Here is a 24,013-nt window from a genome sequence, read left to right on the forward strand (position 1 = left end):
AGGCAGAAACCAGTGTCTCACGGCTCAAGTTGGAGGAAAGTTATTCGCGTGACGAGAAGAAATTATTCCCATATTCCTAGGCCAAACAGTTAATCTGAACTGTAAAGCGGCGATCTGGCTACGAACTTTCCACCAAACGACCGGTTAATTGAGTTGTACCCTCGCGCCAGGGAAAAACTTTATCGGGGCCAGTTCGCGGTTGATCCAAAACCGAACAGTTCTCGACGTTTATCCAATCTAGGAAGGCTTATTCCTAGGTGTATAGGATTGTTACACTACCAGTCAAAAGTATGAGACCTCTAGATTATAGATCGATGTGTGAAACATTGTCGAGCAAATTACTTGTAATTATAATCTAAACTACGTAATTATTAAAGAATTATTCTGTAACGTCGATTGCACGTATACATTAAACAAGTTATTTTATGATATTATTCATATTTCTTGCAAGATATCATTAAAAAAAAAATTTAAAAAATTTCACTATTATTCATAATGGTAACTTAATTGTCGTAGATTTAATCGTAATTATATGGTCACGTACCAATGGCTGGTAATACAAACTTAGCGATGGGATCGTTAAAATAGCTAAATAAATAAGAAATGATAATATAAGTATAAATAAATAATCAAAAAAAATTGCATCTTAAATAAAAAAAAAAAAAGAAAATTCCAACAGTATGTTCAATTCAATAAAATATCTTTAATCTAAACTACTGCAAAATTCTAAAACAATTCACTATCTTTTATATTTTATATCTTCATCTATACATTCATTATTATTTGCGAACGATTCTCTGAATTCTATGAAATATTTATTACACACATCGATTTCGATTATTCCTCGAAAATTCTCGTGGGGAGAGAAAAAAAAAAAAAAAAAATTCGTATCCAATTATTTAAATGTTTCGTCGAACTTTACAACGTTGATCGCGATACGTTTGATCCCATCGCTACACACGTCGTCACACGTTATACCCGCTCGACATTTAACGTCGAGAGGACGTCACGCAAGGCGAATCGAGCTTCTGGTAGGTTGCGTGGAAATTAACGCGTCACGACTTCATCGGGTTTGATAGGATGTGCACCTAAATCCTGGAGCGAGGCCGTCGACCAGAGTTAAAGCTCGTCTACAAACACGATTCGCAGTTAACGACGTGTCAGATCAAGCGCAAAACTCTGTTTTCGACTTTCATTACCGCTCGTGATGCCTTGCCAACGAGGGATACTAAACAGTGAAACTACGAGCAAATGTTTCGTGAGATTCTTCTTGAAAGAATCATTCACGCTTAATCTCAATGACGGATAGTTTTGTATAATTAGAAATTGCAAATCTAATCTTATGGAGAAATTTTGTTCTATTTTTAATAACAGCAAGATAAATATGTTATTATAAAGCAAGATAAATATGTTATTTATAGATTTTAGAAATTGTTCTTTTGTGTAATTTCATATTGTCCTATTATAGCCTCACAAAACTTTTTAATCTGAAGATCTTACATATTTTTCAAACAAATGAATATATATAATGATGAATAAATGGAAAATAATTAATCTAAACAGGAAAAAGATGAATTCTAGACTTGAAAATTGCATATATTCAAAATCTTCTAATTCCTTTAATTCTTGATATAATAGAATCTCACAAAACATCAAGACAAGAATGTTCATTTATCTCATTGATCATTCAGTTTGTTAAAATATGATTTAGAAAAATTTTCAGACATTCTAAAATCGTTTGTAGCCAGAAACGCGCTTACACTGTTCCTGTCTTCCTGCTCAAGCGCAAAAAACATTTTGCAAACCCTGTCGAAAAGCGATATTAGTGAAGCTGCAAAGTAACAAGAGCTGTTAGAAATTTTCCTTAAGAAAAAACCGCGCAGAATCAATCCGCTGATCGACCACCAGTTAAAGGGTAGCTACCTTTCATTGAATCAAGGCAGGTTTCCTGTGATTCATGTTAAAGAATCGGAACTGTAGTCGCAGCGTTAGGTCTTTCCGTACTGTTGGGAAAGAATAGAGGTGTCGTAAGTATACATAGCAGCTTTTAGAGTCTCACATCGTGGGTGGTAAAATCTAATATTTGTCTTATAAAATAATCCATTCTCTATCTGGCCATAGAAAAATCGAAATGATCTAACATTTGCATGCACATTATGTTATTGCAATTTTACAACGTTGTATGATTTGATAAGTTTAAGATTTATAATTATACAATATAAAATATATAAATATACAATTTCTTTATCGAAAATACAAAGAAAATATCAAATCATAAAACATCATATATGAAATCGTTGTGACAATAATCTGAGAATATAATTTGATTCTTCTTCCTCAGGATAGAAAGATAAATTTTTTGTTTCTTGCATGAAAAGGCAATCATTTCGAGATCTCTGACCGATGAAAGACAAAAGACGTGGCACATCATCGTAATCCTTTCAGCTCATCGTGATCACTGTAATCGCCGTTATGTGACGGATATGTACGCGACAATAAGACGATAAATTGCGAAATAGGGTGTAGACCATTTGGTAAATGTTGACATGGTGACTCTGCCTGGAAATATAATCCGAGATATGTGTATTCATAGTGTCAATTAGTAACGGTATTAAAAGATTCGCTCGAGTTGCGAATGGATTGCCCTATTTCTATTTGTGTACCTTCTTATGCATTATGTTTTTTATTTTCATTGCTTTTAGCAGGCATGCACAACGAGATGAAATGAGGGAAAGGATAATGCGAGCAACTTAAAATAAAATCGTGCGATGAATGCATGAATTGTTACCAATGAGAGACTAATTTTTATTACTACTAATATTAATAGTATAATTGTAAAAGAGTTTAGTAGAAAAGTAAAAGAGTTCTAAAATGAAAAAGTGCAAAATATGATACATAAGAATTATAAATTTTTAAACATCTATAAATTAAATTATTTTAAAATTAAAATTTTCCTCTCAATTATTGATTCCATAATCATTGGTGCATAAATTGCTAGTTATAGATAATATTAATTTTTATTTATTATAACTGGTTTTAAAATTTGTATAATTATTTTGCATTGATTTAATTATTAAATACTAATTATTAGATACTAATAACTTGATGATTAATATTGCATTTCATCTTAATATCCAATATCTAATATTATAAACATTAATTTACATGTGTGTCAATTTTAATAATATGTTCAGTTACTCAATTGTACAGAGAATAAATAAATTTATTGATTTAAAATTGTAAGAATAATCACAAAATTTATTTATGAAAGATTTTAATTGGATCGATACAAAATGCAAATAACAAGTGGACAATCACAAGCAAAGAATTGAATTTATGTTTCATGGATATCATTTTATTTGGACATTCACTTACATTCGACATCGTGAAAATGGACCAAAAGAAAAGAAAAAGAAAAGAAAATCAGGCAATATAGACAAGTTTTCAAATTATTATTCTGAGAACAGGAATTGTTTCCTTTCTTTCTTTTTAAACAAATAATACTACTCACTGCGCTAATCAGCGCTACGATTCCTTTCTTACACCACCTACTGGGACAGTGAAACTTTTAGCAGGTTCACCGGCCTCTTGCTTCGCGCGTGCCACACGACAGACTGGTAAAATAAATAACTCGTTAAAATTCTTCAAACTAATAATCTAATGATTTCAGATAGTGAAGATGGATTGCTTTTCAAATGGAAACCAATGTAAGCGTTCCACATGTTCATTTGAATTATTTTTAATAATTTATATAATTATAAGATGAATGTGAGTATGGTGAAACGAAAAAAGATAAAAAGCTTGCATTGGATCAAATGGAAAGATAAGCATGCTGCAAGGTGAATATAAAGCAAGATTTGAACCTAGAACGATTTGCTACTGTTTTGTTGTTCTTATTTTAGATTTATCGATTCAACGTTCGAGAATAAGTAAAAATGTTTTTGTACGTGACTAAAAAAAAATATATTCGAGTATATATCTCTACACTAATACTGTTATCGATCGTAGATTAAACGAAGCATAACTGCACAAAAGCATGAACACCACAAATTCCATTTATTCAGCTGCTTACTGATGTTAAATAAGGTGTATATAAGCAATAATGAAAAAAAAAAAAAAAAAAACAACATAAAACAAATTCATACCGTATATAATGCCTATATTTTAACATTTTATACTCGACTGAAAATTGAAATAAATTATATGATGAATTTTCTAGGTACAACATCTTTCTAATATGTGAAATAGATCAGAATTCAATGTGGATATATAAAAGAGGTAATTAAATTCTATAAGAAAAAAGATGTTAAAAAGATAAAGAAATATCAATTGAAAATGGGTACATTCTAGGATCTCATAATTACCTCTATATCACTAGCTAGAAAAATAATAAATGAATTTAGCAGGATGAATGGATGAATGATGATGTGCTAATAAAGCGCTATGAAAGACTACGAAGCAGATTCGGAAGAATTAGAAGCATTTCGTCATATGATCTCCATGGTCCCCCATACAATTGCTCCCATCTAAACGAAAAATTAATAATATGAATATCGCTATAGCATGAGGAAAAAGGAAAAAAACATCTTTTTAAAGTGTAAGAATCAAAAAAAGAATACGATTCCAATGTGGCACATATCTCTGGATAAATAAATCATCTGTAAAGACTTCTTTCATTATAAATATATAAAATGAATAGAAATAATTTTTTAATTTAAAAACTTAAATTTATATCTGAAAAAAAAATATTAATCGACCTATGTAATAAATGATAAATTATAAAGTTAGATCAAAGATAAGAAATTGATATAATTGACGAGTATCATTGAAATGATAAACGATCAATTTATCTAAAGTATTGCTACATATACTTGGCTAAACAATAATTTTTTTTATCCTACTTAAGAGTATGAGTTCTTTTTTAGAAATACTTTGATATAATCGAAAATACGAATGAAATATTTAAACATACAAATATATTGTACTTACTCCTATCAATATTGCGTTGTAAATGTGCAGCTACGCGATGTCTAGCATCATTGAATTCCAAGTGAAGACCAAGTCGGAGCAATGTTGGATTTTGTTCCACCAATTGTGTAATTTCCATTTCAATTTTATTTCCCAATACCTGCGACCTCTATATTAAATATAAATGTGCAATATTAGAAATAATTATGAAATATAGTTTTCTATATTTAATAAATAAATTATTAAAATTAATAATTATAAATATATAAAATATTTTACCTGATTTGAACATCGAAATTCTTCTATTGATTTCGTTTTAAGCAATGCCCTGATGAGCCTTACTATCACAGATGGGCTTATAAAGTTTGTTTCCACGCTAAAAAATTGTAATTTTATTAGATTTGTAAAATAACGATTGTAGATATAATATAAAATAGATAAAAAACATTATACTAACTTGAGTACTCTGAGCGTCGAATTTTTTTCTAAGGCATCTGCCAACCTTTGTGCAGTCTTGTCAGTGAGTCCCACATTCGTTAAACTTAGGGATTCGAGATGTGTATTTATCTCTAATCCTTCGAATAATTGAATAAACTTTTCATCAGATATATTCTAAAAGAAAGCAAAATAACTTATAATCACAAATATTAAAATTTTATGAGTTTAAAATTATTAAATTTTATATATTTACTTTGATATTATTCCAATTTAAATCAATTAATGAAACATCATCTTCTCTAACTTGCTTAATAGTAGCATCAACATCTGTATCATTGGGAGGTTCCATTGGATAAGGTTTTGGTTGACTAGCTTTCGTTATACCATCCCAACCCAAACCAACAGGTTGGCCAGAATTTAATAGAGAAGCATGATATTGATCTTGATTCATCATAGAATGAAATCCAAGAATAGCTATATACAAGAAGATTACAGTAAGTATTACAATAAATATTATAATAAATATTATATAAATATATTATATAAATATATCTACCAGCAAGATCAATAATTTCTTCTTGAGTAGCATTAGATAATGCTTGTTCATATTCTTCTCCAAGATCAATAGCAATTTGCTCTTCTGCATCTTTTTCTTTTGCTGTTTCTTGAGGAGGTGGAACCCACTAAAGATATGCAATGAAAATATATACATCATTAATAATTTTAAATATTTTATAAAAAAAATATTCAAAATACCTTTTTGCCTCTTATTACACCAGGTACATAAGGCTTTAATTCAGGTCTGTCTGGTGTTTCTAAAGCTTGTTTGTTGATATGTTCAATGAGTTTCTTACGATTTAATGGTCCTGTAGGACTCTTGTCACATTCATAGCTACAACGCTGTGATGGTGGCATAAAGCTATCCTATAAAAAATACAATACAATACAAATATAAATCAGTTTACATATCAAACTTAATAAAAATATATTATTTATAATTATCTTACATCTGGATCCACTTCCTTAGCTAATATATTAATTTCTTCTGGGGTAAGTTGTGCCAATAAATCATCCACATCCACATCATCATATTCACTCAAATCCTTGCCATATAACTTTGCTGCAGTTGTCATTGTGGTTGTCTTGGTTGATGAAGATGTCTGGAAATTTTTCCACGATTTTTGGTCAACTAAAGAGTATCTCCGTGACATTTTATTAATTAACTTGTTAATGCAATTATCTTATAAAATAAGATATATTATAAAATTGTCTCTGTTATTATTGCTAATGTATGTTAATATTCTAACACATTCGCAATATAAAATTACACCATATATTATTATAAAACACTATTCTTTTTAAATACAAAGAATCATTTCGATTTTTTTTAACAATTTGTTAAATATTTTTATTAATGATTAGTTTCACTTTCCTTAAATTTGCATAAATAGATACGCGTGAAGTTCACTGGACGATTAAAACAAACGAATGACAAAAACAGCCTTGAATGGACTATTACAAAGCCGAACAAGAAACAATGAATAATGTATATTTTTTCGTATCTAATATCAGCGATGAGCTATTTCGTCACGGAATACGTTCATCACTACGCTCAAGAATACACGCAAGCAATGTTCCTGATCGAACGATCAGCAAATCGACAAGTTGCATTTAAATTCGGCAAATGTCCAATGCGGCTGATGCCCTTTGCCCCAGATAATTTGGGATCGATTTTCATTGACAACTCATTTGCCAAATCGACAACCCACGCTAAACAGAGATTCACGACTGTTTTCGAAATATTAACATGTAAACGAGAATGAAACTTACTATTGACAAATCTTCTATAATAATCGGCTGTGTCGATGACAATTCTTTAATGCAAAATTAGGTGAATCGTTCGCAATCAAATACCTCACCCACTTCTCACGCAAGACGCACACTTCACTGACCAGTTCACCGATTGCGGCTGATTGCGGCAGCGCCCTTTGACGCTTATACCATATTTGAATAAAGAACGAATGGAATGATTCAAATTATCTTTCGCAATTATTAAGATAGATTTTTATATGTCTGTTTGATACAAAATAATTTTTAAAATATAAGAAATATTTATTTAACGTTGATAATTAGTTATAGTAATAAAAAAGTTTTTATTCAATTATTAATTTAAACCGTTTGACATAAACGTAGTACAGTATTAGTTTGAACGAAGTATATAAAATGCTAACCCATGGAGAAAGTTTCTGCGCGTCTAGCGTCGCGCAGGTATTGACGTTAATGTAGCAGCAATGGCGGTTGTTTCAAAACACATCCATATACGTACAAGATTCGCAAGTTGTGAAAAGTTGAGCAAACATTTACCATTTTTGGTTTTATATGAATTTATTCAACACTGTGTTTTAAATTACAAACAATTCTTTAAGATAAAAAACCACTTTGGTTAAATAATAAAATTGATAATATATATATTATTTTGCAATAACCTCATTCATGTTCAAGAAATTATTCATTCTGACAAGATTATTATCCGCATCAACGTGATACTATAATTTCAAAACCCATGATTCAATAAATTGGTTATCCAATGAAAATTATCCGTCTGCTAAGGTGTTAAATAATCGACAACAACATTCCGATTATGACACAATATAACAGGAACAGTCTTCGGAACACGCCCAACATTGTAATCGAAAAAAATTTCACGAAACACCCTCCACCGGAATAACATGGGGATAATTAACGCGATAAATCAATTCTATTCAAGGTCGTGCAAAGACCGGTAATCGGCGTAGACGGTTAAGAGTGGGGAAATTCTGTATGCAAGGTGGGAGTGTATTGCGCAGGCCCGAGGTTCTCGGTCGGAAAAGACAGAGCGGCCATCTCTGTCGTTCTTCGGTCGTGCAGTTTTGATTAGAGAGCGTCTATCGCGCGTCGTAGCGCTCGTAGCGGCGACAGCCTCAAAAATAGCTGAGGCCTCCTCGCAGGCTGGCACACTCCCAACGGTCTATACTTGGACATCCCTGCGCCATGATTATTTATAGTGAGCGCGAGCGCGGCCACTGGCCTTCCCGCGAACTAACTAACTACCTCCAAAGACGATCCGTCGCCCGTGACCTAGGCCCGCATTAATAACGATTACACCCCTGCGTTCAGGAATACGACAACTTAACCTCTCGCTCTTCTATAATGAATCCTCGTTTCGCTTTGTCTTTTTATTTAAGCGATTTATAAGTGTTTAATATAAATATATAAAACAAACAGTTTGATAAATAACAATTCATGTTAAATGAATGATCAAGATTCTTGAGGATTGCAAATGTTATAGATGTCGCTTTAGTAAAAGTAAGTCGTATTGTTTAGTTACATTCTAGTTTTCTTTGATAAATTTTTATAAAATATCATTGTACGAATATAAAATACAAAATATATATATAATTAAAGTGTATTAAAAAGAGAAGAAATATATTATAAATATATTTGTTAAAAATTTTAATAATAACAATAATTCTACGTAATTATGTTATTGCATAGAAATCGTAACCTAACCAAATTTATCGTTTATTCATAATCGTTTTCGCTCCATCGCTACTTCTCTATTTTCTCATACGCAATCTTCGACTTATGCAATTTTCGAAGAGGATGCAACCGGTATCAAATTATTACCACACTCTTTCCCTGGATATGACGCAATCGGGAACATCCCATTGAACACGGTATACTCTTCTCTTTCAATGCAAATATTATTCGTCATTTCACCGTTGAATAACCGCGAAGATAATACAAACAAGATGATCAATTAAAATCTCAGCTATATCGAACGATCAGATCTAGAATGAAACTTTCAGCGTTCCAAATCCGTTGATGTGCTCTCACTGCCAACGAGAAATCTGCCCGCTAATTAATTTGTACGATTTCCTGGCAGATTTATTTCTGTATAACCGAACGAAAACCACTCCGGCTTACTTTCACGGCCACGAAAAAAGGCGAATCGTTTTCCATCCGCACGGATCATAATTTTACGCCACACAACAGACTCGTGTTGGCGAAAGAATCTTCGTGTGAAAGCTTGTCGAAAAAAAAGAAGAAAAAAGAGTGAAAATAAAGAAGAGCAAAACGCAACATGGGATCGATCCTCGAGAATACAGGAAAAATTTCTATAATATCAATTTCACGCGCGAAATTTGGATGCCCACGAATGTCACTGTTTCTAATAATAACGGAAACAAAGCGAGCCTCTTGATGCTCGTCCAGAAAGCTATAATATATCGCATCGATCCTCGCGAATGTTTTATTCGATGCAGAGGAAATTGTTCGTGTCTCGTCCGTTTGGAAAACTTGGATCGTTTGGATCAGGGAGAGGAAAGTATACGCGAACTAGTTTCTAAGAAATATAGGCGTTTACGAGTTACTTGGCCGGGGAAACACTATAAACTTAGGGTGAAATCTTTTAAACTGTAAACTTTTAACGATTCAATAACACTGGTTATGGTAATGTTGGAATGATATCGGTGAGAATAAATCTTGCGTATATAAATCTTTGATATAATAATTGGAGCGGCTTTTCTTAAAAAATAATAAGAGAAATTAATAAAAGTTTTGTTACAGAGCAACATAAATTTGGGGAAAATATGCTAATATATTAGATATGATATAAGACAGGAAGTTTGTATCAACTTCTCGTTTAAATCAATCGTGAATTGGCAGGAAGAGTCGATATTTTTAAATGGAGATATTAATAGTAGGTAATTATGTTGATCATCAATTTATTTTCATCTACTTCTAATTATAAAAGCAAATTTATTATCCATTTTCTTCGTATCCTATTAAATATAATACTTTTTCTTTTTTTATTTGTTTCAGATAGTCTATTTATATACAATTATTTTTCTCAGACAATAGGTATAAATTTCCTATTGATCTTACTTTCATTTCTTCCTTCTTATTTTCTCAACTCATAGGAATAAGAATGTCGAATGAAAATCGAAAAAGCTTTTAGCAAAAATAAAAATTATCGCTCAATCATTCAAATTCACACATTAAAAGTTGTCGAATCTCCAATCTCTTTATCCCATCATCCCAAAACTCGTTGGCTATAAACGTACCGGAACCCATGCCAACTTTGCATCCCAACGCGACGCGTTTTCACCCCAACGTGGCTGTCATCGGTTTCGAAACTTCCGCTTGCATTCTGCGAGCTAAAGTTTTTCGCCAAAGTCTCGAAATTAGGTCGATTTCGGTATCGGTAATGATCGCAGAACAAGCGTCACAATCGAGACGATCCATCCTGCTTGTTGGCAACCCGTGCTAATGGCTCGTGCCCGCAATTAGGGGCTCGTGTTTCCTCAAAAGACCGCGTAACGAGTCTACAAAGCTGGCATTTTCAGCTAGACGGCGCGGGATCCGCGACATCGTGCATAAAGGAGTTCGAAAGAAGCGGCGGTCGGTTTCCAGGAAACGCGTTTAATACACTTTGAACCAGTTACCATCAATTAACGTGACTTTACCGTGAGACGTAAATGACCTACTGTGTTAATTGACGCGGTTTTCAGTTGAATATGGGTATAAAGGTTGCATAAAGTGTACGTTTGTTGAAAGGAAAAGTACTTGCTTTTGTGTAGCCTTTGAGCTGGATGTAGTTTTTATTTTCTCTTTGAGTTCTCTGTTTCTTTATTTAAAAGAAGAGTAAAAGATCCATATTAAGTAGAGAAATAAGTAGAAAAATACAAATAAATAATTTGATAATTAAGATTGATAGTGGGAAAAAATTGAATAGAAAAGATTTGTATGTGTATTCTATAGATTTTTGTCCCATTCAAATTTTGTATGAATATAGTTAATCAAGTTTAACAAAGCTCAATATACAATGAATATAATTTAAATAACTTTAAAATTACTGGGCAAACAATAAATTGATTCAGGATCTTCATACCTGTTAGATATAAATTATATTTATAATTTCAGATTTATAAAAATTTTTCTGAAAGTACATCTCTCAATACACCTCAGGAATATCTCTTAGGAATCAAGATTGTCGTACAATTTCTCAGAAGGACGTTGAATTTTTATTAAAGTTTATCTCAAGGAAATCATAGTTATTAAGTCAATAAAATGGCTCCATTAGATTTCTTCTTCATAAGAGAGAATCTCGTGAGAGGATCTTAAATGATACATCTATTCATCCATTCTATTATACACACTTCAAATTATAAAATGCAGCGATTATGAAACGTTAATGCTTTAAGAGATTAATAATTCGCTCTATGACTTTCAATTTTTTTTGAATACGAAGTTATTAACGCTCAATTAACAAAATTAATCGGCGATTATCGATAAAAAGAACAACAGGAATCGAGATAAAAGCCTTTTATATCAGTGAGATAATTACTTAAACTTAGATTCTCGAGAATTTTAAAGTTAATTGAGAAGGTGCTGCAAACACAGTGTTAGAATATATTTCTAGATGATTCACAAAGATCTCGTGTATTATTCGCATGCGTTATTGAGGATCAATGATATCCTTGGGAACGATCACTAAGCACAATTATTCGCCACCCACGCGTAATATTTGCAAGTCAATTTAAAATACATGGAAATAGAACAATAGATTTATCTGAAAAATCGAAAAAAGAAAAATCGTATTTCGTATTAATTATTTTATTTTTATGTACGTAGTTTATATAGCTATATAAATATTAGATAAATACTAGATAATATATTGGACTATGGACTATGAGAAATTATGCAATGATTATTTTTATCATTTTTAAAGTATAACTCTTGAAATATACGCTATATTCTTGAAGATAAAATTGTCAGAAGAATGCATACAGTTTAAAAAACAATTTATCAATCCATATCGATTATAAAATATTGACAAAATTGATAATAAATCGATAAATAAATATTCCACGGAATTATTTGTTTGTTTATAAATCGTAGAAAAGTTAACTCTTTTTATTCTTTCTGAATACTTTTTATTTAAGATAAAAAAATCGTGTAACCGCTGGTTTTATTTCACAATTTCTCAACTCAAGGAAATAGAGATCTAGATGTCATCTAGATTTGTTGTCTTCCGCGTACTCTCCTTCCCGATTAAAATTAGAGTAATTTAACCACGATGTTAATATCTCGAGTATACGTCGTTCCGTTATTCTCTAGGGAATCGTCTGAGAGTTTCGCGACATGCAATCATAGTTTCTCCGTGCGTTGCGTAGCACGCGACCGGATCGACTTAGATTTCTATGCGTAGAAACTCGAATCCTTTCGCGTCTTTCTCCATAACAGAGCGATTCTCAATTGTAGCAAAGATTTAAGATTAAAATCGATCGTGGAGAGTGGCAACACGTTCGAATCCCCCCGCGAAAAGTTGATTGGAGGAGGAAACGTGGAGATGTGACCAAATACGGAAAAAGAAGTTTCTCGAGTCTTCCTGTTCACGTCACCTCTAATCTCTTTCCTAAGAATCCTCATTTTTAATTTATTTTCTTCTTTACAAAGCAATTCCAAAAATAAAAAGTTATTCTAAATGTCTAACTTCAAACTATCAATTCAATTTTCGAATTACTAATTTGTTTAATTTGTTTGCTCGATTCCAAAAGAAAAAAAATCAATTTCCGATCTCTGATCTCGAACCAATTCCAATTTCAATTATTCAAATATCTACATCTGTTGGCAAATCAATTTCAAAATCAATCTAACCAAGAAAAAAAAAAAAAAAGAGAGAGAGAGAATTCCCGATCCAAACTCGTCTCTAATTTCAAAGCGCCATCGGCCATTTCAGAATTGTTGTTATGCAACAACAAGGGTGATAGAATCGATCGAGCACTGTGCTACCTGTTGTTTCGCGTGAGATAGATAACGGCTAAACTGTTGCCCGGTTGGAAATAGCTCATTCTGCAACAGGAACCGTTGTTGCATCCGTCACGGGCGCGTGGATTTTAACGACCGTTAGTTTGCAAACGAAGCTCGAAGATCGCTACAAGCGTTCGAGCGTTTTATCGAAAGAAGGATACACGATCATCGTGTATCATTTCCTTTTCCTCGTCTTCCTTTTTCTTTTTCTTTTTTTCTTCGAGTCATCTTCTAATTGGTTTAACTTTGAAAAAGTTAATTGGCTCGTTAATTGCAATCAATTAATTATAACGTTTCATCGAGGAGGAATACGCTTGCTCGGTGAGGATGAAAAGTAGCATTTTAGAGTTTATCGTTTTATCGTTCTTTCTCTCTTTTTTTTTTCCCCTTTTTTTGAATATTTGAACGATAATGAACGAATCAGTTGAAGAAATTTGTGTAGGATTTAAGATATAGCTTTATTCATTTACATTGAAAAATAGAAGAAGGGATATATAGTTTGGATTTTCTTGAGTTTTATTTTACATCGAAAGATTTTTAATATTCTAAAATATCTTTAGAGATTTAATTGTAATAAGAAAAAATTAGATTATTTTTTCGTGCGAAATATATTTATAATCAGAAATTTCAATAAAAGTTTAAATATATTCTCAGAATTAATAAAATTGATTAATGAATGGGGATTTGGGATATTTCCAGATTAAAAGATTAAAATCGTATTTCTGACAGGATTAATGACAGGATTAAGTGCAATTAATATAAATTTGGGAACAAGAATCGATTTCCGGTCAAAAGGATCCTGATTGGCTACAGGCCAACAATTCCGACTTGAGCACATTTGGCCTGTTTGCAAAGGTCGTAATCGTGAAAGTATATTTCTTTCGAGATCTGGGCCATCGTGTCGAGTTTTCGATTTACCAGCAATTCAAAAAAAAAAAAAAACTAAAAATTCTAGTTGTTTTTTTCAAACAACGCGGTGATCGTGCGTGCGCAATGGCGCGAAAAGAGTTGGAATTTTAAATATTTTTTGAATTCGGAATAACATTTTAACCATTTAGATTTTCTAAAATTAATTCTTAAATAAAAATTTCTTCCCTTTGATATTCCGATGATCCATATCTCTAATAATGATTTTTTGAAAGTAAATAAAATTGAAGGATTCAATTAGTGGAAAATACAATAAAATAATTTTCACTTTTAAGAAAATATAATTAAATAGTAAATAATATAATGCCTCTCGATAGAAAAGAAATAGAAAGAAATAGAAAGGAATTTTCCAATGATATAATTGGTTTTACTGTTAATTCTCATTAAGTCATACGTTCTCCTTGGTCACGTCTATTAACGTGTTTTATGGGCGGAAGTGTGTCGCCTTAAATACTTAAATCGAAAGTTGGAACGATTAGTCGCAAGAAAAATACTTGTGAAACATTTTTCTTCTTCGACGAAATAACTTTAGATTATTATCAATTATTATTTATAATTAAAATATCTTATGTTCGAATTTTTTTACGACGAACAAAAATTGTTTAATTGTTAATATTTATTAACAATTTATTTTTAAAAAAAAAAACGAAGATATCAGGTGATTTTGTGAATGACATAAATTAAATGCTCATAATATTGAGCTTATTGAATCTTACAATCTTATATCTTTTTATCATTAGTATTAATAGATTGTCCTGCAATAATCTTCTATAAATATCGAAAAGTAAACATTGGTAAGTATTTTAGATAATAAGACAGACATCATTTCCTTTAGAAAATAAAATCTTCTTGTAAAGAAAATTTTTTTTAAAAATAATCATACTATGACATGTTTATCAAACTAAATTTTTCATCTATACATTATTCAATTTTTTAACAAATTTTCATCAGATGTAACTTTATGAAAAATATCGATCTTCCTAATAACTCAAGTGCAACAGTTAATTTTTTAAATTACAGATAATTTATTTAATCTTCTTCGATATTCTCCATTACAACGATGTTCATTCTCAAATCCCCTCTTTGATATAACTCTTCATTACAACTTTTCCTAATTTTGCCACGATCTTCGTTCCTTTATTTCCACATTCATTGTAATAAAACAAGTACACGTAAAATATCCCTAATCTATTCATCACCATCACCCACGAGCGAGAGTTCATTAGCCAGGACCAAGTCGGTTGTCGTAGGTCAGCGATGCTCGACACGATCTTCCGGCATCGCTACGTGACTTACACCTATGCAGAGAGTTGAGGGTGTGCACGTTTTATCGTGGATCATGGATCGTTACACGGTGCGTATCGAGGCGAGCCGTAGAACGCGGAAAATACTCGTTTCGGTTAATAATAACACGCAGTTGACTCGTCCAACTGCGGAAATTAAATAAACGAAAATCCTCACCACAGTGGAGAGGCCACAGCTACAAAAGCAATTCAACGAGGCGTTTGTTGCAATATAATTAATCGCGAGATATTTTGTCTTTGTAGATCGCTGCGATAACCGCGAAAGCGGATGAGATTGGATCGAACATTGCATTGTTAATTAGCGAGCTTCAAGGTTTCTTTTATAGGTGTTGAATGTAACTATGTTTGATTAATTATTGAAAATAAAATGGAAAATTGTATTTTTAGAGGAAGATTGAACGAGATACTTTTTTTTTCATTTCTTTTTTTTGGAAACGTGACCCATCATGGAAGAATTAAGATATAGAAAATATTTTTGAAATATTTGTGAAATGAATTTTATTGTAACGTTTGGTATAAAAAAATAGAAGTTGAATAGTTATGAAATAATTGTGTGGAAGAAATAGAAGAGAATGCAATATTTAAAGGCATGATAATTCTGAGAATATTTAATAATGAGGAGAAAAAAGAATGAAAAGGAAAGACATTCCTTGATTGTTATTTTTCTAATTTACATAAATATTTGCGAAACTTGGTAGTAAAGTGTCAAAAAATAAACGAATCGAATCGTAGTTTATTTTTAACACTTAGAAAGCTTAGTCATTTTTTCGCATTATGATAATTATTTGCGAAAAAATATTCAGTGAATATTTAACAACAATGACATCAGAATTCTTTTTTTTTTTTCTAATCTATATACGTAGTAATTTATGAAACATTTTTTTTTTATAATATCCCACAATATTTAATAAATACTTATAAATATTTATCAATGATGAAAAATTTAAAAATAAAAATAAATCTAAAAGAAATATATTATACACGAGTAAACGAGTTATTGAACGCGATATGGGACGATATATATAACGTAATTATGAATATAATGGGGAGCCAAATCCTCATTGTATGAAATCTGTTGTTTAAATATTGGTCTAATCGAATATCTTTATCGTGCATTCTATTAAGATCTCTATAATATTACGGTTTATTTGCTTTAATTAACTATTATTCCTATTATTAATACGAATAATAGATATTCTATTACTACGCGAATATCGCGAATGATTAAAATTTCAACGCGTACACATGATGAATTTTGTGAATTGATATCCTGATATATACATCGTACAATACAAATGAATATTCTGATAATGGAATAAACGAATATTTCGAAATAAAATAATCGATACTGATACTTATTCGAAGAGGATAATATTTTCCTTTCAATCATTCCTTCATCTGAATTATTAATTTTAATCCTATTTTATTGTTAATGACAAATAATTTTCCAACTATAGATAGGAAAGAATCCATCACATTTTTTTCACAGAAAAAGAAAGATTTTTCAAAATTAAAATATAATCTTCAAGAATATCTCTTCTTTCTTCGTTATTTATCTCATCAAAATTAATAATAAACATATCTTTCCTATTTCCCTATCACATATATATATATAATCATATAACATAATTATTTATATTAATAATCAAAAAAATAGATACGAATTTTAAAATACATAAATAACCCTACTTCCTATCTTAATCTTCTTCGATATATAATAAACACACGACATAATACTCACATCAAAGTGTCCAACCGTCTGAAAATCCCAAAGATAAAATAAATATCTGTATCAACACCGAATCGAGATTAGAGGGAAGACACACAGGAGTGGTACGCGAGCCAAGACGAGGCCTCTGGAGCTGGAGCGCTACTAAACAACTGACTTTTATGCTGGAAGCTCGATGAGAGGACCGAGCATCGGTAGTAGTGGTATTGTAGTGTGCGACACGTTCGCTAGGGAAGTGTACGAACCGGCAACGAATTCGTTCAAAACGACTTTCACTGGCCCCGTATATCCGTACACGGTCAACTTGCTTTTCTTGATGCCTTGGGCACCGTTTTCACTCACTTGGGAAAAACCCAACCTGGATAATCGTTACCAGGGACCGCAATTAAGAGCATCCGCCATTGAGACCAGCTTAATCCCAGCTTTTCGTGGCAATTTGCATTTAACAGCGCGGTTGCTGTGCCAATTGTCATGAACGTGGACCATACCTACGTGTATGCTAATTTTCATTTCGTTGTAAATCTATTAATGCGCGGATGACTTTTAAAGAGGGTTGCTTTGAAGGTTGAAAGGTTTTTCTTTTTTGAGTCGATTTCCTTTGAACGCGTTGGAAGGATTTAAGTTGGTGTATGGTTTGAGGAGGATGAATGCGGGTTTTTTTTTTTGACGTTGGCTCGTGTTTAAGGTGGATGTATGAAGAGGAATTAACTAAGGGTGGTTTTATTTTTGTTTAGTTTGTGAAATAAATTAAAAAAATTGTTTGTTCTTGTCTCGAAAGAAGACGATATTTTGATTGCATAAATAAAGAATATTATTATTCAACGTGAGACTTTTTTTTATATAATAACAAATTGTATTATATGATTATGATGAATTATATATAATGATTATTCAATTTGTCCAGTTTACATTTTGAATAAAACTTAAATTTATTTGTTTCTCACATGAAATGTAAGCATAAAATGGATAGTTAAATAATCTTAATGGATTCTTGACGTAAACTACCAGCAGCTATTAGTCTTATCTAATGAGCTTTCACTTTAAAACAAAAACGAAGTTGTTCTAAAATATGTTCTATGCGATATAAATTTATAATTTTTCTTTTTCTTTTTTTTTTAACGAAATAAATGAATAAATTTTTCTCAAAGGATCAAAGAGTTAATGATCAAGAAATTAATCAATCGTTAAAATAAAAATATCAAGATGTTTTTCAATTAATCAAAAACAATATTCTTAGTTTTCTTCGATATCTCGAATCTTCATTTTATTTCTTATTGTGAAGAAGAAAATAATACCTGACGAAACAATCAGCTTCACAGCCCATAAAATACCGCATAAAAACAATAAACGAATAAGTAACGAGCAAATAATCAGGCAAACAAAATGTCGAACAGCGCAAATCCCTGTCATCAATCAAAAGTGACGCAACAAGACGTGTTAATCTAAAGAAGGATATTGCCGCAATGAGATGCAAACGAGAGAAAATACTCTCTCTCTCTATCAATACTTTCAGAGATGCGTTTCGTTTCCATTATTTCTATCCCTAACTGCAAGTATGCAGATGAGATGAGATCACTTCTCGAGTCTTCGAGGTGATATCACTCGGATCCAGGCAACCGGGTTGTAACGATTTGTTTACAAGCTTGAAATAATATCATCGAGTATTATTATTCTCGTTGCGTTTCACTACTCTTATTCACGACAATGGATCAACGACGATGTTGCTTCGCACGCGGCCATTTAAGCTTCGAAGATAGAAATAAAAATTCGAATATTTCGAATTCGTCGGTCTCGTTGTTGTTTCAAAATGCAGATTTCCCTGATGATAGCTTTCGATGATAGTTGTTTATTATACGGCTCGCTTATTAGCATAGAGATTATGTATTTAATGCGGGGGAGGGGGAGGGAAAAACATTGGATCGATATCCTTTTTTCGAAAGAATTTCGAATAAAATTGTCCTTCGTATATTTTTATAAATAGATTGCCAAGGATTGAATGGGAAGAATTTAAAAAAGGATTGGAAAGAATTTATGGAATCGTGTATAATACGCAAGAGAACGAATAGAAATATTCAAGAGACGGATCTCAATTTTCTCGTCTCTATAATCTTGTATTCTCGATTATATCGAGAAGATTCCTTGAGAAATTATTACAAATGATAAACTACATTATTATAAATGATTACTATTTTTTGATGTGATTTATGTGTGTTTCGAAACTTAACATTTTAATTCGTGAATGTGTCGCGAGGAATGCGAAAAACGTGGAAACGATGCATCATTTATCTATCTATAATATTATTTATAAACGACGTTTGGGAAGAGTGCATTAACTCAATAAATCTATTATTAGTACCTAATCGCGTAACGGAGAACGAAATTAAACGTTTGAAGAATGGCCAAATGAAGATACCGCAAGGTGTGTAATGACAAATAGCCGTCTTCGATTCGTTTAATAAACAAAATAAATGCATCAAAATACGTAAAATATTCTTATCTAATTCAATTCTCGTTACACTTACGCTTGAACAAATTTATTTAACAAAAATTTAAAAGATCATGAGTCAATTCGATTCCAATTCGTATATATAATTTTTACAATAATTTTGACAAATTTAATAAAGAAAAAAGAAAAATCCAAGAGAGGAATTAACTTGGATTTATCTCCGAATTTTACTCCATATTTTATCAAAGTGTTCACGAGTAAAAAAAAAAAAGAAAAAAATTGAAAGTTTCAAGACATTTTCTCATCTCCATCAACGAATGCAAATTCTTCTGTTCTTCCCCTCCCACCCTCCACAGGAAAGTGGAAAGTGGTCGAAACGATGAACAATTTGCAATTGCAAACGTGAGAATCGGGTTGGCTAAGGCCGATTCCAAATAAACGAAAGAGATGGAAATGAAAGAGGGGCATTGTCCGAGGTGAATTTTCAAGAAACTTCGTTTCTCTTTGCTCCATGAAAAATCGTGGAACGCAATGCAAGTTGAACAACCGTTTCTTTCACGTACACGCGTTTTTAAAAATATTTTTAACGAGATTTTTTCCTTTTTTTTTCTTACTTATTACTCTCGATATCGATCGTTTCCACCCACGATTGGTTGCTTCGTGACGGTGAATTATAGCCATATAGGTTGAAATGTCATCTTAAATGCCATCGTTTATTCGCGTCATTACGATGATAACTAATAACAAGTATTACGTTTCGCAGAAGAAAAGACCGGCTTGCGTGAAGGGTTTTATTGAAATTGGAATCAAGTGTGTTTTGAATGCTATATGCTTAGATATAGAGATAATATTTTCTTCTTCGTAAATATATATTTGTTCGATAAAATAAGAAGAGATGAAAGATTTATTAAATATGAAATTAACTCGTTTTAGATTTATTAACATTTAAATTATAGTGCAATTTATAAATAGAATTATTTTCAATAATTTTATTTTGAATTATAATTATTCTGGATGATTGTAACGATTGATAAAAATACATTGGGAAAATAATTCTATTCTTGAATGAAGTTTGTTGATTAAGATTCAATAAAGGAAGAGTTAAAAATAGAGGAGACAAGAAGCCTATAAAGTGCAAAATTAACTCGTGGATTTATTTATATTCATTGTTAACATTCATTGTATAACTTCAATGATACCTTTTAATAGTTCCATTATCGATTATGCTATTTATGTATTGTGTGTGTGTGTGTGTGTTTTTTTTAAAAATATTTATATATAATATTTGAAGATTATATACAAATTTATTAAACCTGATTAAAAATTGAACTGTATTTCATTAGTATTATTATCGGAAACCATGGGCGAAATTTAAAATTAATTAACCGAATAAATGTATATGTATGTATTTATTCGTGAAATTTATTCATCGAATGAATTTCATCATTCTTAATACGCTTATTGATATGCAGAAAATCACGCTCGATTGAAATTCAATTGTCATTCACTTCATTTTGAATAAAGAAGAGTATATAAGTTTTTCATTTTTATAATATTCAAAGAAGAAATTCAATGGATGAAACTTTATTAATAACGATATCGATAATATAGATATTTACAGATTTAATTACAGATTAATCGTTTTATTTTGCAAACTACTTATTTTATCATTACCACATATAATAACTCATCATCAACGATACAATATTTTATTAAAAAAAACAAACAAACATTGAACCTTTTCGTCACTTTTTAACAACCCCGATAAAACATTTATTGCTTTTATTCCCATTTCTTTACCACACCATCCATGCAACATTTATCGTCAACCCATTTTCCATGCATCTGTGACGTTATTAGGAATAATATCCTCGTTTTTCCTTTCCTCAAAAAAGGAAAACGGAAAAAAAGAGAATAGCACCGTTTCCCAATTCACGGCGCTTTTTTTTTTTTTTTTTTTTTTTTTTTTTTTTACATGAAACACCAACCCGGCTCCAGAATGCCGGTTAATTAATTGCACGTGGCAATGCAAACAACAATACGTCGTAACGAAACCGGAGGGAAAAGTACACGCGAGTGACCTTTTCACGAGTTAGTTTCCCACGCGTGGGTGGCAAACTGGTCCAGTGATCGTGATCACAGGCCGAGCAGAAGCTTGTGTGCCTGTTCAACGATGAAATTTATCGGAACCAACGAGCCTCGATTCGATTCGAACGATTTAAATGATCGGGTATCGTTTAATCGATCGAACGAGCCGGAGTTTGATAAAAAAAATTTCGGTGCTTTATTTTCTTTCCTTTTTTTAATTCAGAGTTGCGTGAAAAAGGAAAGGGATGAATTTTTTATTTTTCTTCTATATTTTGAAATTTTTACTCATTATTAAAATTCTGAATAATAGAAGAACTACTTCGTAAAGGAATAAATTCGATAATTTTAAAAGAGATATTAAAACAATTAGTAGTTACAAAAGAGAATAACAAGTAATTTTCCCTGTCTACTCCTTGATAATCGAGATTTACTACAAAAGAAGAAAGTGTGGGAAAGTATTCTAAATTGGAGAAGATAAACTTTAAAATGATAACGAACTATTATCAAACTTGAAGAACGGCTTGAGAATTAAAACTCGTATTAAAACTAAACCGGTTAAACCGGTTTAGAAACAAAAAATACATCACAATATCGTGCAATAATAATAGAATCTTCTCTCTAATTCAAAAAAAAAAAAAAAAGAAACTCTATAAATCTATTCATACGCAACAATCGTATCCATCTCACCCAAAAATCGAACGAAAACTTGTTCCCTCCTTCAACTCTCAAAATCACTCTCAAAAAAAAACTTCGATACGTGACGAATGATCGAACGATCACTAATCGTTCTTCGAGAATCTAATCGTCACTCGGCCCTCTCGACGACATTAGACACTTCGGCCAACGCATTCTCAGGGTCTATTAATTTCGTCCACAAGGAAAGAGAGGGAGGGAGGGAGGGAAGCGTAGACGCATAACGAATGAGATGGGTTCCGAGATGGATTTCGGAATACGGAGCAAGGCTTTTCGCGTTCGATACCCGTGCGTGTTCAATGCTAAGCTGAAATGTGAAAATACTGGCGACACAGGCGTGCCATTAACCCAAAAATTCGATCTCTATCCGTGCGGACGTGCGGCGGATAAACGAGCGAAATGTCGAGTCGAAGGCGCAGCTTTCCATCACCCGAGTCCTTTTCGTCCCGATTGAAATATGACGCGATGCGGAGGGATCACAAATCAGGGGTCAGCAGGAGAGAAATTTACAAGTTATCTCCACGAGTTTAATAATAAATTTATTTGGATCATCTTTCTTTCGCTCGAAATTTGGAAGAGTAAATTCGGATAAAAATTAGAATTCGTATTTGGTTTATGTAATATCAACGTTGCGCGATATTCAAAGAAATCGTACGATGTTTTGTCAGTTTTGCTTTTTTTTAAATTATGGTATTATATTTTATTTGGTGATATATATTTTTTTTAAATTTATGATAGATTAAATATTATCGCGATCAAAGCGCGATTGTTAATTATTAACAATTGAATTTTGCATTCTTCTCGAAAATAGAATGCAGGAATTATATTACGTTGGGATCGATATGACATAACAATTAAGGTTTTATAAGATGAGTATTTAATACTACGTAATAATATCTCATTCAATAGTTAATAGAATGAAATATCGCGAAACATCGGAACATGGAATAATGAACGGAATTGAATTGGGAAACGGATTCCATTCGTGCGGGGAAATCGGATCGCGCGTGAATTCCATGGATTTTTGGTTTTCTGCAAACTTCAATTAGATATTTACACGAATGATTCTTTGGCATCTCCTCTTGTATAACCATATTTCCACTCGAAATTTTGCTCCAAACATTTGTAAATTTGCAAATTTCAATTGTTGAAATTACTTTTCGTAAATTTATGCGAAATAGAAAGGATTAAACGTCGAAAAGAAAGATCAGCCGTTAATCTTCGAGAGTATACAATCAAGTGTGTTTTGTTGCATAGAAATTCTGTATGCTTAGATATAGAGATAATATTTTCTTCTTCGTAAATATATATTTGTTCAATAAAATAAGAAGAGAAGAAAGATTTATTAAATATGAAATTAACTCGTTTTAGATTTATACTTTGACCAATTTTAGATATTATATTTTTTACCAATTAAACCTTATCATTAATTAATCCAACCTTCATTAATTTCGTAAAAATATACCTCTAAAAAGTATTTAATACAATACACTATGATCGAGCCTGGTATGGACGAAATTTCCCACACCATCATGATCAAAGCAAGCAAAAAAAAAAAAAAAAAAA

The 24,013-nt window shown here is 31.5% G+C and overlaps 1 protein-coding gene and 1 long non-coding RNA gene across 14 annotated transcripts in view; one reads left to right on the top strand and one right to left on the bottom strand.

Moving 5' to 3' along the window:
* LOC102675286 (tropomodulin) overlaps positions 1-24,013 on the bottom strand; it is an 87,533-nt gene that overhangs the window by 18,562 nt on the left and 44,958 nt on the right. For 4 of the 11 annotated variants that reach the window (XM_006621142.2, XM_006621136.2, XM_006621143.2 and 1 more), the window contains exons 2-8: positions 6,414-6,566; positions 6,163-6,330; positions 5,963-6,089; positions 5,660-5,880; positions 5,426-5,580; positions 5,248-5,344; positions 4,990-5,137 (exon numbers count right to left, since the gene is read on the bottom strand). In XM_006621142.2, the coding sequence (XP_006621205.1) occupies positions 4,990-5,137; positions 5,248-5,344; positions 5,426-5,580; positions 5,660-5,880; positions 5,963-6,089; positions 6,163-6,330; positions 6,414-6,566 (1,069 nt within the window). Of the gene's footprint in view, positions 1-1,923; positions 2,004-3,511; positions 3,615-4,224; positions 4,527-4,989; positions 5,138-5,247; positions 5,345-5,425; positions 5,581-5,659; positions 5,881-5,962; positions 6,090-6,162; positions 6,331-6,413; positions 6,567-7,236; positions 7,623-17,232; positions 17,368-22,441; positions 22,461-24,013 lie in introns of those variants that run through there. The other 7 variants (XR_004151274.1, XM_006621139.2, XM_031513142.1 and 4 more) reach the window with 6 other exon arrangements.
* LOC102675141 lies at positions 7,870-10,927 on the top strand. Of its 3 annotated transcripts, none has more exons than XR_004151276.1 (4): positions 7,870-8,751; positions 9,332-9,917; positions 10,015-10,151; positions 10,274-10,927. It is a non-coding gene; the product is annotated as an uncharacterized LOC102675141 (long non-coding RNA). The 3 variants fall into 3 exon arrangements; XR_422562.2 differs by having other exon boundaries at positions 7,871-8,751; positions 10,270-10,927; XR_004151275.1 differs by having other exon boundaries at positions 7,871-8,751; positions 10,015-10,147; positions 10,270-10,927.

The sequence above is a fragment of the Apis dorsata genome, unplaced genomic scaffold (genome assembly GCF_000469605.1).
Source record: "Apis dorsata unplaced genomic scaffold, Apis dorsata 1.3 scaffold_591, whole genome shotgun sequence".
In the NCBI taxonomy this organism is placed as follows: domain Eukaryota; kingdom Metazoa; phylum Arthropoda; class Insecta; order Hymenoptera; family Apidae; genus Apis; species Apis dorsata.